Source organism: Varanus komodoensis, unplaced genomic scaffold (genome assembly GCF_004798865.1).
Source record: "Varanus komodoensis strain SLA01 unplaced genomic scaffold, ASM479886v1 scaffold55, whole genome shotgun sequence".
Classification (NCBI taxonomy): Eukaryota; Metazoa; Chordata; class Lepidosauria; order Squamata; family Varanidae; genus Varanus; species Varanus komodoensis.
The window spans coordinates 3734628-3752131 of NW_025336157.1; the positions used below are offsets into that span (position 1 = coordinate 3734628).

General features: G+C 48.8%; 1 protein-coding gene across 1 annotated transcript; it reads right to left on the reverse strand.

Moving 5' to 3' along the window:
- Positions 1-456: 456 nt before the first annotated feature.
- LOC123032500 (protein cornichon homolog 2-like) lies at positions 457-17246 on the reverse strand. The gene is made up of 6 exons (XM_044448395.1): positions 17172-17246; positions 15635-15703; positions 6140-6187; positions 3998-4110; positions 1955-2098; positions 457-484 (listed from the first exon to the last, which is right to left on the reverse strand). Exons 1-6 carry the CDS (start codon positions 17244-17246, stop codon positions 457-459), a joined length of 477 nt encoding a protein of 158 aa, XP_044304330.1.
- Positions 17247-17504: the final 258 nt, after the last annotated feature.

Here is a 17504-nt window from a genome sequence, read left to right on the forward strand (position 1 = left end):
CAGGTGCCCTGGAGAGCGCGGAGTTCTGCTCTGCACAGCCCCCAAACAAAAAAAAAAAACCAAATACTGTCTGGACCCCTAACTCAAATGCAATTGCTTGTCTCCCCGAACACATCTGAATGCGGCCTGGAGGTCCATCGGCAGAGAAGATGCAGGGTTTCTTTTCCAAAATACAGAACCAGTGGACGTTATTCCAGGGGCTGGAACAGGGGGAGGAAGGGGGGTGATAGGGCGGCCCTCCTCCGATATGAGGCAGCAGAAGTACTGGTGTCCCAGGCAGCCAGGAAAGGAAAGTCTTGCAGAGCTGCTGGCTTCAGACATGGAGGGGCTTCAGGCCTGAGGACGGTCCATCCCCCCCGCCAGATAATTTCATAGTCCTGGTGAGCGGGGGCTTTCCCAGAGGAGTCACTGGGAACCAGCTTAAGGATCCCCCCCCGCTCCCTTCTACTGGCTCTGTTAGAAACTCACCAGCGTATAAACCATACTGAATTGCAGGAGGAGCAGAGGAAGAAAAAGGTGTGAAAGGGGGAGAGAGGAAGGGAAGAAAAGAAAAGAAAAGAAAAGAAAAGAGAAAGCATCTGTCATCAGTGTGAAGCCACAATGAAGATTAAGTCTTGCTCTCAAGATAGTAACAGGAATTCAGAGTTGTCTAAAAAAATGTTCCTTTTGTATTTTGATATGCTTGTAAAGTATTCTTAATTAAACAGCCAATAGTTGCATTCACATGTAACAATAAGCCAGGATTCTTGGCTTACTGGGAAAGAGCCGTGTCATGGACACAGCCTGTTCGCCCCCACTTCCTTCCTCCCAGTTGCTCTGTCAGGCAAACAATTTGTGTCTCTCCAGATGTTTTGCCCTACAGCTCCCACTGACCTACGCAGGCATAGCCAATTGTGAGCGTGCCTGGGAGTTGTAGGCCGAAGCATCTGCAGAACCATAGCTGGGCCACACAATCAGGACTGGGCGTTTTTGCGTGGGCAGAATTAGAACTCTTGCTTCAATTCCTTCTGGGGCTTGAAACAAATTTGTGGGCTCAGAATTCTGTCATTCTTAGTTTCTCGAGAGTGCTTGTTTTGGTCTGTTGCACAAACACCCTGCAACTAATCATAATAAAGGTTCTTCATCACACCCCATGTGTTAATTGGCTAACCTGGTGTCAGGATGTTTGTGTGATCAACAGAAATGGCATTAGGAATGAATGCTGTTAATAAGGTGAGTGTTATGCCAGCCCTTTGTGAATTTAATTTCCTTTTGATCCTTATATAAACCTGATGTGCTTCGTAACATTCCATGGGAACTTATTTTGCTCCATGGAAGCTTGTGTCAGAATAAATTGGTGCAAATATGGAAGAAGGCGTTCCTTTAGGTACCCGGTCCCAAGCCGTTAAGGACCTGGATACCTAATCCTAGAAAATCCTAGAAATTCTAGAAACCATTTCAAAGTCTATTGGGTAGATCACGGTCAAAACCCAGGCACAGTGGTAGCTCTGCAGGATAACTTGCTGTGTTGGGTGAACCCAGCTGTTCTACATAACCACAGTTACTTACAATTTCAGCAAAAAAGAAAAAATTAACATACTGAACAAATCAGTTTATCATATACACAACTTAATATTATTCATCATCACCATTTTATCATACCGTTTATGCATTTCTGCTACCTGGTGTGTAAGGTAATACGAATTGAATACAGTAAGGATGCCATCTTGGGCACTTAGTCTAAACATTTACTGTATTTGATTGTTATTACTTTGTTAGCTGCCCTGAGCACCAGGTGGTACGGAATGCAGGAATTATTCTTAATAATAGTAATACAAAGCATCAGCGCCCGCTATTGCTGCACATGATTTGATCAGTACATTAAAAATACATCTTGCTGTGACTGGAAGGATTGTGGTTATGTGCAATGAAACACTCACTGCCCAACTGCAATTCTAAAATGCTTGGTGCTCACCTGTACAGGTAATAGAAGAATGACAACAGATAAAAGGCCAGCTTGCACCACGACTCTTTCTGGCAATAGTTTAAGATGTCGGCGTTCATGATGGAGACGGCATCGTACATCACCTCTGAGCCATCCGCTGGGCGGTGGAAGTACCTGGGGGGAAAGGGGGGAGCTTGAGTAAGGTGTCCAGGAAGCAGGTCCAGCCCTGTCACCTCAGGTGGGAAGTGCTGGGGGTGGCGGTGGTGGCCGTGGAAAGGAATTTCTGTGCCCCCTGCGCTGGCCTGTTGTCTTAACTATGTTGTATGGAATCAGCTGAGGCACATGCAGTGGCTGGGTTTGTACATTGGCATGAGAAAGGGACACGAGCTTGTCCTTTGCCACAGGCAGCAGAAAGTCTTGCACCAGTGTGGCTGGGAAGGGACACGACTCCAAGCCTCTGCCCTAAATTTCCAGCTCTCTTCCGAGTTCTTATTTTTTGAACACCTAACTGTTTAGATGAGTCAACTGAAAAACACTGCGTTTCGAGTCCTTCCTCGTTACAAGTGATCCCCATGCAAAATGGGTTAGCTATTTTAAAAAATCCCTTTTTCTCCCCTGCTGCCCCATTTGACCCTTGAATGCTGACCTGTTTTGGGGATGCCACGTTTTTCTGGGGTGTGCTCCACATTCATTCAGAGCAAGGCGTTTAGCACAGTGGTACTCAACAATGCAGATTAACATTTCCCCTGAAATTAGGCATGTGCTAATAGGAAAGTGACCTTAGAGGAGGAGGAAGGAGAGCGTTCTGGTGAGTGGGGAGCGGAGTAGGCCAGGGGACTAAAATGTAAGAATTCCTGGGTCATCGCCTGCCTTTCTCCAAAGTGCACAAAAACAAGGCTTTTATTCCTCCTGACCAACAGATGCAGCCCGGCAATCTCCGAAGCCTTTGATTTTGGAGTCTGCTTAGCAGTGAAGCAGAATCACTAGGATTCCACTCCAAATTTACCTGGATGCATCACTGATAATCCATTTTTGGGTGGCCACCGAGGGGTCAGGGGATAATTGCTGACCCCTGCATAAGGGTTTATTTCTGCAAATACAAATGTCTCTCTCTTTCCCACCACTGCTAGCACCAATTTTCAGAGCAGCTACTTCAAACCTACAGAGGCATACAAGAATAGATTATAATTTAACAATCCTTACAGGTTGGTCTCAGTGCAGGGAACAGAATGAGCTCCTCCAGCTATTCATTTTGCTTTTTGCAAACAGGACAAGTTTTGCAACTAACACAATCAAGGGAAGGAAACTGTGTCAGGTTTATGGGATGTCTCTGTTTGTTTGTTGTTTTAAATCTCATCCGAGCTTCAGTTCAGCACCCGGGATGTTAAACATGGGGATCCAAGGGGTGTATTTTTAAAATGAATAATAAAGAGGGAGTCAAATATTGTACATTATTCCACATATTATGTGTCCCATATCTCATGCTATAAATGATTGCTTGTGAATAGAAACATGTTCAAATGTCCCGTGAAGCTAGTACGGGCACAGCCTCACAAATGGAAGAGTCGTAATCATTTAGGAATGCAACTTCATTATGCTAAGACTCAATTAAGGACTTCCAGTTCTGGAAAGACGGTTGTTACAAGCTTTGTGGTCAATGCAGGGTAGTGAGAACCAAACTGGATGTTGAAGACGCAGTGACAGCTGCAGTTCAAGGTAGGAAAGGGTGGGCCGAAATGGCAAAAACGCCAGGGTATTGTGGCTTACAGCTCTCCCTGCCTGGTCCTGCCTGATCTTGGAAGCTAAGCAGCATCCGGCCTGGCAAGAATCTGGATGGGCGACTTGACTGTGTGATTATTGTTGTAAACCATCCGGAGAGCTTTGATGGTGGGTGGTATAGAAATGTAAAAAATTATAATGATAACTAAGCTTTAGAAGAGGCATTTCAGCCTCCTAGGATAGGGAGCAGCCTGCAGAAAAGCCAGGAAACCACCAAGTCAACTTGCAAAAATCCTTGAGCTACACCAAGGCAATGCCAGGTCACAGATGGCTGAAGTTTGGATAGGATCTCACCTCCACAAGTGGTAGAAAAGCAGAGGAATGTTAAGTCCTAAAGTCACCCATTCAGCCGCGCAGAGAAACATCAGGCAGAAAAGGCCGTGGATGGAATATTCGGGAACCACGAGCTGCAAGAGAGAGAGGCTCAAATAGAAAGTCCAGCAAACTTGGCTCTATTTATAGTCCTCTTTTCTGCCAATATTGTACCCAGAGTGGTGTACCACCATCCTCCTCTTCCTAATACCATCCAAAAATATTCAAGATCACACTGAAGCACAAAGAATGACTCAAATGCTAGCAAAATTGCAAACAATGTTTCAATAATCAATGTAATAGCACTCAATTCCTATTATTAATCTGATGATATTATTATTATTACTACTACTACTATTATTATTATTATATTGCATGTATACCCTGCCTTATTCAAGGGACTCCAGTTGGCTTACACTTTCTAGAAACAATTAATTTTACTAGGATAGCCAACAGAATGATGGAAGGGCAGCATTGAAGAACAGCCTTCATTTGTCCAAACTAGCAAAAAAATAAAAATAAAAAATGCAGATACAAAGCCGAGTTGCTAACATCAATCCATTTTACTAGAATAAGTTACGCATGGGGAAATAGGCCGAGCAGGTTGGCTGCACTCTGCAGACTTAGAATCATACGATTTTATTGGAAGAACCCATGAAGGTCATCTAGTCCAACCCCCCTGCTCAGTACAGGATCCACAATGCTCGACGTGGCTTCACAAGCACTTAAACTGGTTTATTTGCTCATTTCGTTGTCATCTCACCCTTCCTTCAAGGAGCACAAGCTGTGTCCCGAGTCTGCTTTCCCCCTCATAGGTTGGTTGAACTAGCACAGAGTCACTAAGTAAGCTTTGTGTCTGAGTGGAAAAGCAAGCTTCCACACATGGCTTTTATTCTGCCATAAGCTCTACTTCATTCACAGAATTTTACAGGAGAATTTTTTTCCCTTTGAACCCCCTTTTTTCTTACAAAAAGCACTTTTTAAGGAGGGAAAACGGGAACCTATGGTCAATATCTTTGGACTGATGGTCCTTGGAGGGGTCCATCTCAAAGCACCCTGAGAAAGTGTGTCTCTTTAAGGCAGGGGTGCAGGTCCAAGGTACCAAATCATCTCTTTAGGGTCCTCCAAAGGGGCATCCCCCTTCCCCTGACCATAAAGGTTTCCTTAATGTCCTCCCTGACCGTTCCAAAAGGCTGAAAAGGACATAGGCTAAAGCAGCCCACTAGTTCATTCCATCTAGTGTTGAACTAGGGGGTCAGACTAGATAGCCCGGGAGGCCCCTCCTGACTCGCTCTGTTTCTATGCGTTCAGTTCACACAGCACCCAACCTCTTCCGCATGGAATGTGCAGTACACAGCAGAGTACCACAAGGGTACCACAACCCTCCTGCCCACGTTCCCCAGCCACTGGGGCACAGGCTGCCTCTGATACTGCAGGTGCCCTGCAGCCATCAGGACCAGTCGGCTTCCTCTCCAGGAACTGGTCCGATCCCCTTTGAAGCCATCCAAACAGGAGGCAGAAGTGCAGCTGACGGAAGCGACTTCCACGCCGCTGTGATCAGACGCAGGCAGAGCGAGCTCTAAGTCACCCCGTTTGGGATCTTTTGGATGACCGCGCTCGGTATCCTGACTTTCAGCTCTGCTGGGTGGAGCTGATGGGAGTCGACGTCTGGAGGACACCAGGCCGGCTGGGTGGCTTAAAGTTTTTACGGGCAGGAAGCGCCTCTGAGGAGAGCCGCTGAGAGCAGCTGCGGAAAGGGCAGGGCTGCGTCAAAGCCAGGAAGCCCCCTGCCAGGAGGAAGGAAGAAGAGGGAACGGCATGCCAGCCTCCAGCTCCTCTCCTTTAATCAGATTTCCACGTCCACTTATGCAAATAGAGCATTTGATTCGAGCAGGCAATTGGCCGCTATCGATTTTCCGTGGGTCTCAAATTAGGGCAGGTTTAGGCTCAAAGCTGGAGAAACTTGAAACCTGCCCTAATCTTTCTCTGCACATGACTCCTTGGGGAGCTGAGGCAAGGTCTCCGAGAAAGGCCGGCCTCCAGGGATGGGACAGCCATATTGTAAAGGGTATGCCAAGGAGAAGGTGAAATGAAAGGGAAAGATACCCGCAGCGCGAGACTCACCTTTCTCAAGAGGCAGCAGATGCGTTCGATGTTTTTCAATCTCTCCCTCTGCACAGAAACACAAAATGAGAGACGCAAAAGTCAAACTGCTTGGAGAAGGGGCAGTGGTGAATGTTGCTGTTATTCTATTGTGACTACTTTTTATTTCCAACCCCTTGAGGCGGCTTGGGCAGGAAGGGGGACTGGAAAACAAGCACGTGGGATCTGTAGCAAAACGTCGCAGCACAGAGCGCTCCTAGTCCAGACTCCAGCCGGCTGGCCTGCCCATTTCTTTCCCTTCCTCCCAAGTTTCCATGCTCTCCCTGCAACGCTCCATCAGCAGCGCTCCACAGCCCCCGAGCACGCTCAATCCTCGCTGAACTGTTTTGGGATTCCCCAGCTTGGTGTGTATGTGTGGGGAATTTCCCTGAGCGTTTCTGGTACGCCTGCAAACCTTGCAGATTCTCCCCTGGAGCTGCTGTCGCCTCCTTCTTGTCTGTGGGTGAAGCAGTTTTGGATGCACAAGGATTGGCATTCGGAGAAGGAGTGTGCGCCGAGCTAGACAAGCTACACTTCTCCATTGGCTTCACGGCAGCTGGAAAACATGCAAACTCATCTAGCGGCATAAATATTAATAAGAGCAACAGAAAAGCATCGGTGGTGAAAAGAGCTTTCCGCTCTGCTCCGGGCTCTGACCTTTGGGAAAGTTATCTCCCACTCAGCCTCCGCGCTAAATGGGTATCCTTGAGCATATTAGCATCTCTCTCGCTTGCCTCTCGCTTAGCATCTCTCTCGCTTTGTCCTTCCGTGCTCTCCTTACAATGCCACACGCTCTCTGAGGGCAGCGAGCAATTGATCCGTTTGTTTTTAATCTAATTGCAAAGCACCTAAGCCTCTCACAGGTACAACATAAAAATGCCACCAGCCTGCCTTCTGTCCTTCCTTCCTTCCTTCCATCCATCCATCCATCCTTCCGTCCTTCCAAATCAGCCTGCTCCCCACACTTGTTGCCCCCCAGATCTCTTAGATTGCAATTCCCATCATCCCTATGCTGGGTGCAGATGATGGAGGGGCAGTCCCTACCCATCTGGATTGGCGAGGCTGCTTGCCCTGCACCCCCCACTCCCAGTGGTCAGTTCTTCAGCATCTGTTCCTGGAAACACAATCTGGAAGGAGGAAGGTATCAAAAAGTAGAAACAGGCTCAGATCTCGCGTGCTTTATAAGATAAATAACACTGTGGCACAAACAGTTCACACGCAGGTGTCCCGGGGGCCGTTCTCAGCATCTCCGGCCGCACTCTGAAAGGCCGCACCCCAAAAGCCGGGAGAGCCACTGCCCGTCCAGAGAGACAGCACTGTGCTGGGTTGCGTGGCTCTCTCTCCACAGCCCTTTCTTGGGATGGCTCATGCCAGGGACTTCCTGCCCCGCACCTCCTTGGGGCAGGGGCCTTTCCTATCTGTCCTCCGCGTGTCTAAGGTGCTTCGGGGCGGACGTGCGCCCCTGGAGGAGCGCCAATGCTCCCCGGCACGTAAACTAAAGTCGCAACCCCTTGCCAGCACGTTGGCACCAATTCTCGGAGGGCGTCTCTTGTTCCACCTTGGGCCAAAGCAAGAGGCCTTTGGCAAGTGGTGACATGTAGAAGAGGAGGGCCAGAAAGGGCCAAGAAGGCCCTTGGATCCAACCCCTGCTGGCGCAGGACTCAGATAACCGTCTGTTTTCTTCTTGCATGCCTCTCGCGTGAAAGAGCTGACAACCCCTCTTGACAGCTGGCTCCGCTGTCATACGGCTCTCGCAGTCAGGAAATTCATCCTTGTGTCTAGCCAGCACCTGGTGTGTACAGTTTAAGATCAGTGTTCCATGTCCTATACCCTGGAAAGAGCGAGACGGGGTCTTTTCCTTCCTCTCTGTGACAGCCTTTGAGGTACTTGAAGAGTGCTATCATGTCACCTCGTCGTCTTCTTTTCTCAAGGCTGGACAAGCCCAGTCCTTCAGCCTCTCATCATAAGGCTTATTTTCCAGGCTCCATAGCATCTTCGTTGCCCTCCGCTGACCCATCTTCAGATTCCTAGTGTCCGTTTTAAACCTGGGTTTAAAAACTGAATGTTGAAGAGGAAGTGTGTCTTTGGTGCAGGTGGTGGGGGGGGATCTTCTCAGTTGGGCCCTGCCAGAGTGAGGCTCTTGGCAGCTGCCTGAACTTGCTCACCTTTGAGGCTCCCCATGCAGAATTGGCCCTGTTCTTTACAAGAAGCCTGGAGTTCGTGCCAAAAATGAGGCTTGTGAGAACAGATGTGCCCCCTGTGTTTCCTGCTTGAGCAACCTGGCTTGGGCGCTTTGGATTCTATCAGGTTTCAGTCCAGCCGATGCAAATAGTTTTCCATTCCTGCCTTTGCTCGTTTCTTGGGGGGCAGGATTTAAAGAATAGATAAGATCATGCAGATAGAAAGGAGCTGGCCTGTGTATAAAATCCTCTTTGAAAATCTCTCTTTCATACACACAGAAAGCATTATAAAAGAAAAAGGCAATGGTCAGGTCAGCTGTTTATGGCCATCAAGGGACCCCAAAATGCAAGGATGACTACACAGTTTGCGGGATTTGGACAAGGCCTCCTGGTGCTTTTCTCCCAAAGCTCCTCACAGGCCGAACAATCCCAAGCACAGGAGGAGAGAGCAAATGACACACAGGTCCCCTCTCTCGGATACGCCATCGCCGTGTAATCCGCCAGGCGCATGGGGAATACATCTGCCAGCAAACGGGGATAATGAAGCATTCAGAAATCACATTTATCCAGCGCACAGTCCTTATCTAGTTTGCAGCCCTTAATCCCAAAATTGTATTTTTAACTAATTGGTGGTAATCATTTTGTAAGCTCCAGTGGATGCCCCTCAAATCTGGACCCCCACCATCCAGGGGGTCAACTATAAAGGCGCCAGCGAATGCAGCGCCCTCCCTGACACTTCCCCCCTCCTCGGTGTCTCCGCATTGCTGGACCTGAAGAAGAAACCGTGCTCCTAGCAGCCTTTGGCATCCTTTGCTGCAGTTGAGTCTTTTGCCCGGAACCCAAATGTGTGGGACAGGATTACTTGGGGGGAGGGCAAAGAATTGCCTGCCACAGCGAGCACCTTCCTTCTAAATGCGCCACTGTACCTCTGGAGAAATATATTTGAGAGGAGGGGCCAGAAATGTCCCCATGTCACATCACCTGTCCCAGGGGCCCTGGCGGAGGCTTATCGCAGGTTGCATCCTTCCCTGGAAGCTGCCACGCCCAATTTGCCAATTCTGGTCTCCCAGAAGCAGAGCCTGGGCCAAGAGATGAGTGGAAACGCAGCCTCAAGATGGAAGAGCTGCAATCTGAGGCCCAGGGCCTCAACAGGGCCTTCTCCGGGGCCACTCCCAGGCGCTGGGACCTGCTGCCAGGGAAGCCGAAGTCGCCTCCCTGCACGGATGCCTCTCTGCCAGCAAGCAAAGCGTTTGGTTTTCCTTTGCTCTGCTAGTTCCATGCAGGCCTTTGTCAGATAAGCTCATCTGGCACCAAAGGGGTTTTTTTAATTGGCTTTTAAATTGCCTATTTCTTTGATCGCTGTGTTTTTCATTTATTAGCTCCCACGCTATGTTTTAGTTAAGATTTTGTTACACTTCAGGTTTTCATCGTTAGCCTCCCTGAATGCTGTTCTTTGGCAAAAAAAAAGCAGGATAGAAACAAAAGACAATACCAATTTGAGGGGTGGCCTTTGGGTGAAACCAAAGCCACCCTGATCTTGCAGGACCTGGGCATGGGGTGGTCCAGACAAGCAGGAGACCCCAGCCTCTGCCTCAGCCACATTTCCATGCAGAGGGTGAAACGGAATCTTGCGATGCTTCCAGACAGACCATTTCTGCCCTCGTGATCCAAATGGAAGATATGACCGTTCCAAGCACATGTAAGGAAGCAAGCCATGCGACCGAGCAGAGAAATTCTCGTCTGGAAGCCCCACAGATGGTGAGTCATGATGGATGTTTATGGACAGCCTGAATTTCCCTGTATCTACGCACCTAGCGCCCAGATCTGGTAAGGGAACCAGGAACCAAACCAGAAGAAGCGTTAACAATTCAATCAGGCTTTGCAGCTTGAAAGGCAAAGAAAGCTGTGCTCAGACAAAATTCAGACAAAATTCCTTAGGTTTTTCTTCCAGGGTTCTTACCAAATCAGGTGAGGCAAGTGACTTCTAAAAAAAAAGGGTCTTTTCAGCAGTTTTGGAATGCCCTCCCCAGAGAGACTCATTAGGCACCTTATACAATAGTATCTTTAATTTCAAATGAAGCCTTTTAAAAAATGCCTAGTCTGGTTTTCTTTTAAAATGTGCATTGTGTTTCTAGATTTTTCCTGCTTTTTTCTTTTAAAGAACTCTAGTTTTATTAAGTTTTTAACTTTTAAAGGTTGCATATTTTATCATGGAGTTTCGGCTTTTAGTATGTGTGAACTGCAACATTCCCACAGGAAGCTTATCAATGTAATGAAATAATACATAAAACGCAGCAGGAAGGGACCAGCTGGCAGGAGAATGGGCGAAATACCGCATTCGCTAGGAGCACGGGGCCAAGGAAAAGGGGGGCTGGTGCTGCCACCAGCCAGAACAGGTAGGTGTCTTCAACGGGGTGGAGGAAAAATAAAAATAGCAACACACAGGGTGCGTCGTTTGGGGGCTTGGTATAATGTCAAAAATACAATTTCAGAATGGAAATATGAAGTTTTCTTTCATAGCTCATGAGATGGGGTGACGGACGGGGTGGTGAGAGGGTGCCTTTACAAGTGGCTGGTAAGTCGTAACCCTCAGTCCCCAAATGTTATGCTTGGCCCGGCCCGGCCCGGCCCTGCCCTTCCCACGGGCTGAATCCTGCACCCCAGCAGGGATCCAGAGGGACTGCATTTGCTGAGCGTGCGTTCTTCCGAGGCTGCCATGCAAGGAGAAAAATTGAGGTCAGACAAAACTATTTATACTTGCGGGACGGGAGGGGCATCTCAGAAGATCCGCCACCTCCTTGGCATGTGCCAGACGTACCTCTCCAGTGTTTGCAGAATTCAGGGGCATCCCTGGGTTTAGCCTACTTTTCCATCCCCCGTTAGCCTCACAGTGTCCCTGATTTCCCACCCTGAGTTCCCAGTTTGCCCTGGATCTTCTCCTGCAAGGTTGTCTCTTGAAAACACCTGCCAAAGCAACACTGAAATGGTTCGCGGGACCCTTAAACCAGGGCTAGGGAACATGGAGGCTCCGGACACCTGGGCTGTGTTTCTCGTGCCCGCGAGCTGTAGCGCTCCCATGTTTGCTTTTAATTAATACGAACTGATTTCAGCATATTCTTAGAGGCGGCTGGGGTTTGCCGCGAAAGTTGCTGCTGAAAACTGTGGGTGCAAAGGAATCGTTTTGTGCACCGGGGCTTCTGCCTTGTTCTCACGCCTCTGGGGTAGGTGGCTTGCCTGCTGCCACACCTCCCTTGGCAGCCATGTTGCGCTGGCGCCCGGGAGAGTTTCTCAGCGGAACAAACGAGTGCAGGACCCCAACTGATCGCCTGCTTCTGCTTCGAATGAACTTGAAGCGCAGTGGGGTTTCCGGTGTGTGTGGTGTGTGCGCGCGTTTAAGTGCTGTCTTCCGAAAAGTCCTGTTTCTCTCGACTGTGAGGAAAGCACCCCCTCTTTTCCCTTTCTTTAAGGACTTCCTCATAGTGCTCCTTTTCCAATGGCTCTGCTGGGGGAGATGGGAACCTGTCACCCTCCTGGGAATGCTAGGGTACATACGTCTCTCACAGTCCCTGGCCACACTGGCTGAGGCTGATGGGAACTGGAGTCCAACACCTTTTGCAGGAACAGAGGTCTTCCCTCCCTTAGACACTAAAACTGCTTCTTTAGGCAGGCAATGCAAAGTGCATGAAACAAAACAACAACTGACAATCGCGCATCTGCTTTACGAATGCACAGATAATACGGATATGAGTTTAATATGTGGAATGTTTGGCATAAAACTCCAGCTTCAGTTAGGGGCTCAACGTTGGTATTTTTGGTCAAAATGTTTCGTATTTTAAAATTTGTTGATATGTTTATTTTTAAATATATGCCTTTATAAACTGGGTGCCGTCCTGCCCATTATATGCTTTATTTCGGAGTTTTCCCTTTCCCTTATTACCACAAATTATTTTTAATCAAGTATTGCTTATTAATATACAATGCAGACGTGTATAAGGGTATAACTAAAGATGTACAATTTATGCAATGTACTGATATACCATTTATCTTAATTTATTACTCTCAGGCCAAGATTCAATGAATGGCTCCCTGGCTGGCTGGGGAAATAGATCCAGATCTCGCAGTCCTAACCTCTAAACACTACACCACACCGGCTCTCCATTATTCAAGAGACACACGCCTATCTTGCTTCTGTCAGTATCTGGTGCTTCCTCCCAGGAATTTAGGACTCATCCCGCTTTTCTACACAAAACCCTGCAAGAGGTGGCCGAGCGCGAGAGGCAGGGAGAGAACCGCTAGTCCTGCAAGATCCTGACAGGGGATTCGAATGCAGAGTCCGATTCTTCTAAGATGCTTCCCCCAGGAATGGGGATTGTCGCCGCGAGGATGGGAAGGGCGCTGGGCTGAGCAGAAGCGGGGAACCCGCCTCTGCCATCTCTGAGCGAAGGGTGCCAGGCACTGCTCTGTCTGCAGCGGCGCAGAGCGGGGGAGGCAGCGCGGTGCTGGGAAGGGGGCCGTGGCTTCCCCCTGCTGCTGCGGAAGGCTGTTGAGCGACACTTTCAGGGCGGGATTTCAAAGGATTCCTGTGGCTGTGTGTTCCCGGCTCCTGCCATTCCTTTGTGCTCTTTGCACGGCTGATGAAAGCCAGCTTTCATCCACCAAATGCATTGCAACAAGCCTGGGGGACTTCCGGAAACAGCTTCTCCCCTGCCTTCCCACCCACCCATTCCCACTACCTCTTCCGCTGCTGGCCTGTGCTTTGAAAAGCTTTCTGCAATCCTTCGCCTTACAGACCCAGATTGCAAAAAAGGGGTACTCCCCCAAAGACACACCTTTCCGGGAAGTGCGGAGGGGACACACACACCACAAGGCTGTTTCCTGCTATTTAAACATGCTTTGCTGATGGGTTTATGATGAAGGATGTAGCCAAGTTGGAGTCAGTGCAGCGCAGGGCCACAAGGTTGGTGGCCGGTTTGCAGGGGAAGCCGTGTGAGGCGAGGCTGAGGGAACTGGGTCTCTTCAGCTTGGAGGAGAGGAGACTCAGAGGGGATCTTTTGGCGACATACAGGTATGTGAGGGGGTGTCTCATGGAGGTGGGGAGAGACCTGTCCTCCCCTGCAGAGGAAGGCAGGACGTGGTCCAATGGAGCAAAGCTCAGGAAACCAAGGTTCAATTCATATGCCGGGAAGTACTTCCTGACAGGACCCCAAGGGTATGGAATGGGCTTCCACAGGAGGTGGTTGAGGCCCCATCGGTGAGGGCGTTCAAGGATAGGCTAGACATGCACATGGTGGGCAGGTTGTGAGCAGAGCCAGCTGGAGCCGGGGGTCAGACTAGATGGCCCGGGAGGCCCCTTCTGACTCACTCTGTTTCTATGTTTTAACATAGGCAGATAGAATACCTGTGTTCGCACATGGGGGGGGGGGTCACAGGTTCAAACCTGGGCTTCTCTAATTAAACCCTCTGCTTCACCTACCTCGTAGGACAGTTGTGAGAAAAGAAAACAGATCCGCTGTTGCCCTCTCCCGTCCGCGGGATTCTCTTTCCAGCTGGTACCTGGTACCTGCTGACTTTACCACATAGGGTGGCATTCTCCAACAGGATCTCCTCCAGAAGCGTTGGGCTACAGTTGGCTGGGGATGATAGGTGCTGTAGCCCAACACTTCTGGAAGGCGCCACCTTGGGGAAAGCTGATCGCAGAGTTCCTCGTTAGTGCAGAACTTCTGCAAACAGTGCGTGTTCCAACTATAAACAACTTGATTGCACCTGGGCCAGTCTGAGTCCTACTTTGCCAGCCAGACTTGAAAGACAGTTGACGGAAATGAAACATTTGGGATTAAAATACATAAATGGCTCGAGGAAATGCTACAAAGAGCCTTAGCTTTTAAACCTGAAATTTTCTTGTTAGGTGTTGTACCAGAAAATATTAGCAAACAAGAAATGTATTTGATACTACATTTAATCACAGAGGCGAGGATTGCGCTTGCTCAATGCTGGAAGAGAGAGGAACTACCCACTGAGGAACTGATTTTAAAAAAGATTGTGGACTGCGCAGAAATGGACAGACTGACTCTATTATTGAAGGAGAAAGAAGATACTGACTTCTATCAAACTTGGGACCTTTTTTATGAGTGGTTGGAAAAACGGGACTTGGCTTAGATTTAAAGATGTCTTTAAATTTTTATAAATCGATTTGAATATGATTATAGAATGTTTAAAAGATATGTTATAGGGGGCTGACCCAGTACGTCCGATGTATTTGATGATTATTTTTTTAGTTTTTAGTTTAAAATCTTAATAAAAAATGTGCAAAAAAAAAAGAAAAGAAAAGACATGAAACATTTGGTGGAAGCCTGAGGGGACTTCAGGCCCTGTCATTCCCTGTGGAAGCACCGCAAATACCCAAGAGAGGATTCTCACCAGACTATAATTGCAAGGATTATTTAGCGGGGGAAGTCTCAACGACCAGCACAGCGTATGTTCTCTACTTCTGCTGTTCGGGCTGTGAGTGTCATGTGAGCCCAAACAAAATGAAGGCCATGCACAGAGGATTTTTCAAAAGGCTTGAGGAGCCTCAAAGGTATGCAGATGTACCAAAACAAATCTTGAGACTTTTTCTCATCCATTAGTGGGGAGGGAAGGGCTGAAAAAAAAGATGCTTGGAGAGAGCAAGTGCCCTTTTTAACAATACTACCAAGGACTGGGGGGGGGGGGGGATGTTCTCTGAAAGGGGTACATGGCCCCTGCCACAGAAATCTTGCTCTTAATACATCGCTGCAACATCATAGGATGTATCACAGGCAAAATAACTGCCCGTTCTTAGGATAGTCCAGAAACAGGGTTTCCATGTTGGCCCTACCAGGAAAAGCCAGGGATTTGTGCTCTGATCTGAGCTCTGCCCCTTTCTCTTAGAAATAAAGTTTCTAGTCCTCATGATTCTAAATAAATTGCTGATCTGAACAGGAAGTTGCCTAGTGCCAAATGAGATGCCGGGTCCATCGAGCTCAGTATTTCCGGCACGGACTAGCAGGAATGACTGGCAGCCACACCTGTGGCCCGAACAGCAGGCGCTGAGGATCGAAACCGGGATCTCTTGAATGCAATACTTCTGACCTAGCACAGAGCTATGGCAACACCTTCCCTGCTTCGTCCACAAAACTTGCAGCCTCCTAACATAAACAGGTACTGGATCAGTGTGAGACGGGAAAACGGGTTTGGAAGATGAGGGCAAGGGGGGAAGAAAGACAAACGAATGGACACAGAGACGGACACACCTCTGACACGACATGTATAGACTTACGGCCCTGGCTGGGTTGCCCTGGTCAATGGGGTTCTTGAAATCCATGTGCAATTCGTCAAAGGCAATTATCTAAATGGGGAGAGAGAGAGAGATTGAATGCTTACTGAGAGTCAGAGATGCAAAACGCCCATGTGGAGTCTAGAATCGGCAAACGTCAAGCGCAGGTGTTTATGCAAAGCAGGAAATGTGTCTGCCGTTGAATTGCTTCATTTGCGATCCTCTTCTCTTTTTTCTGAGCTTCCTTTCAGGAGAGCCTCAATATATGGGAAGGGAGACAGAGCAAAAGACAAGAGGATTTGGCCCACAGACTTTATACCAGCGGCCTAGGAGACACTTTGGATGTCCCGTTTGAAAAAGTCACGTAATCTGGAAATCGGGGTGTCAGGGACTCCATCAGTGTTAAAAGCGCGACCACATAGCGTGCTGGGAGCCCTGCGCCCTCCGGGACTCTTGTGGAGCATACGGTCCGTCATCCAAGGCAACACATTTTCATGCACTTAGAATCCAGTGGCTAAAAAAAACTCTTGATTATAATTTCCTTCCCCCATTGTGTGCTGGGCACCACTATTAGAATGTCTCTAGCAGTCTCGTTCTCCTTTGCGTTATTCTGTATGACTGTTCATGACGGTTATCTTTTTAAAAACCCATTTTTAAAGTTTTTAAAAGGTTAAAACTGCATAAAGATAATGTGCAATGGTGGGCATGCCGTGAGCGGAGCTGGCTGGAGCCGGGGGTCAGACTAGATGGCCCAGGAGACCCCTTCTGACTCGCTCTGTTTCTATGTTTCTATGCAACCCACATGTAGCCCATTCCATATGGCCTTTTCACGTGCGCTAAATCCCCACTCGCCTTGTATGCACAGAGAATGACCAATATACAAGATGATCTAGACGAGTTTTGCTTTTTCTACACAGAATATTTTGACAGAGAAAAAATGGCAGCTGCCAGATCCATTGCTGAATATGCAAGAGTTTCACTGGCTCAGAATACCCCCCACCCAAATTTCCAGCCCCCGGCACAAGTTGCCAGCTGCTAAAGGCAACTGACTACTGGCAGAATGGTCTTGAGAATCGGCTTTGGGGGTTTCCTATCCCTGCGGTTGACAAGAAGGGTTGCTAACATTGCAGACTCGGATGCACCAGAGGTCGACAGGAGCACAAAACACAGTCACACCAAAATGAAATACACCAGGGCAAAACCCCTTCCTGAAATCTATAGAACGACATGAGAACTAGCAAAACCTCAGATGTCCAGCAGGAAAAGAAGAGGCACAGGTCCCGGGAAGCATCCTCTTGGCCTTTGTCTCGAGGATTTTCCCATTCCGTATTTCGTCTTCCATATGGTGTTCAGGGCTCGCTCCCGCCCCCCCGCCCCCGAAAAAAGTCTGGCCAGCAGTGAGGTACCTATTTCTGTATTTCTTCAGCAGGCCGACATGTGTGTGTGTGTATTTCTGTCCAGGGTTCCTTTTCTAGCATCTCAAGAAAACTTCTAGACGTCAGACAAGCCTTCTTGCGGAGAAGGAGGTGGAATTAATTACCCAGCCGTTCCCCTGAACGAGCCGTTTCTCCCCGCACACCCCTGAACCCCTGGTGCCTCCATCCTCAAGCGCCATATGGCACCCTATCCAAAGCGGCTTTCTGGGAACAAGGAGGCCTTCCAGAAGCAGCCAAACTGGGTGAGTCATCCAGTACCTTCCGAGCGACGAGGATCCAGAGCAAGGAGGGGGCAGGTGGAAGACGCACTGGCTCAGAGCCCCCAGCGGCTCTGGCAGCACGTGCGAGAACCACCCACGGCAGGACATGCCTCCTCCACATGGCAAGCTGGGCTCGCTCGCTCGAGAGTCTCTGTCCCCGGCACCTGCAGCTTTTCC

Excerpts from the sequence above, each read along its gene's own strand:
- LOC123032500 (XM_044448395.1), bottom strand. The coding sequence starts at position 17,246 with ATGGCGCTTGAGGATGGAGGCACCAGGGGTTCAGGGGTGTGCGGGGAG. Across the intron at positions 15,704-17,171 it reads TCGTTCAGGGGAACGGCTGG|ATAATTGCCTTTGACGAATT; the intron begins GTAATTAATTCC and ends CTCCCCATTTAG. Across the intron at positions 2,099-3,997 it reads CTTTTCTACCACTTGTGGAG|GTACTTCCACCGCCCAGCGG; the intron begins GTGAGATCCTAT and ends CTTTCCCCCCAG.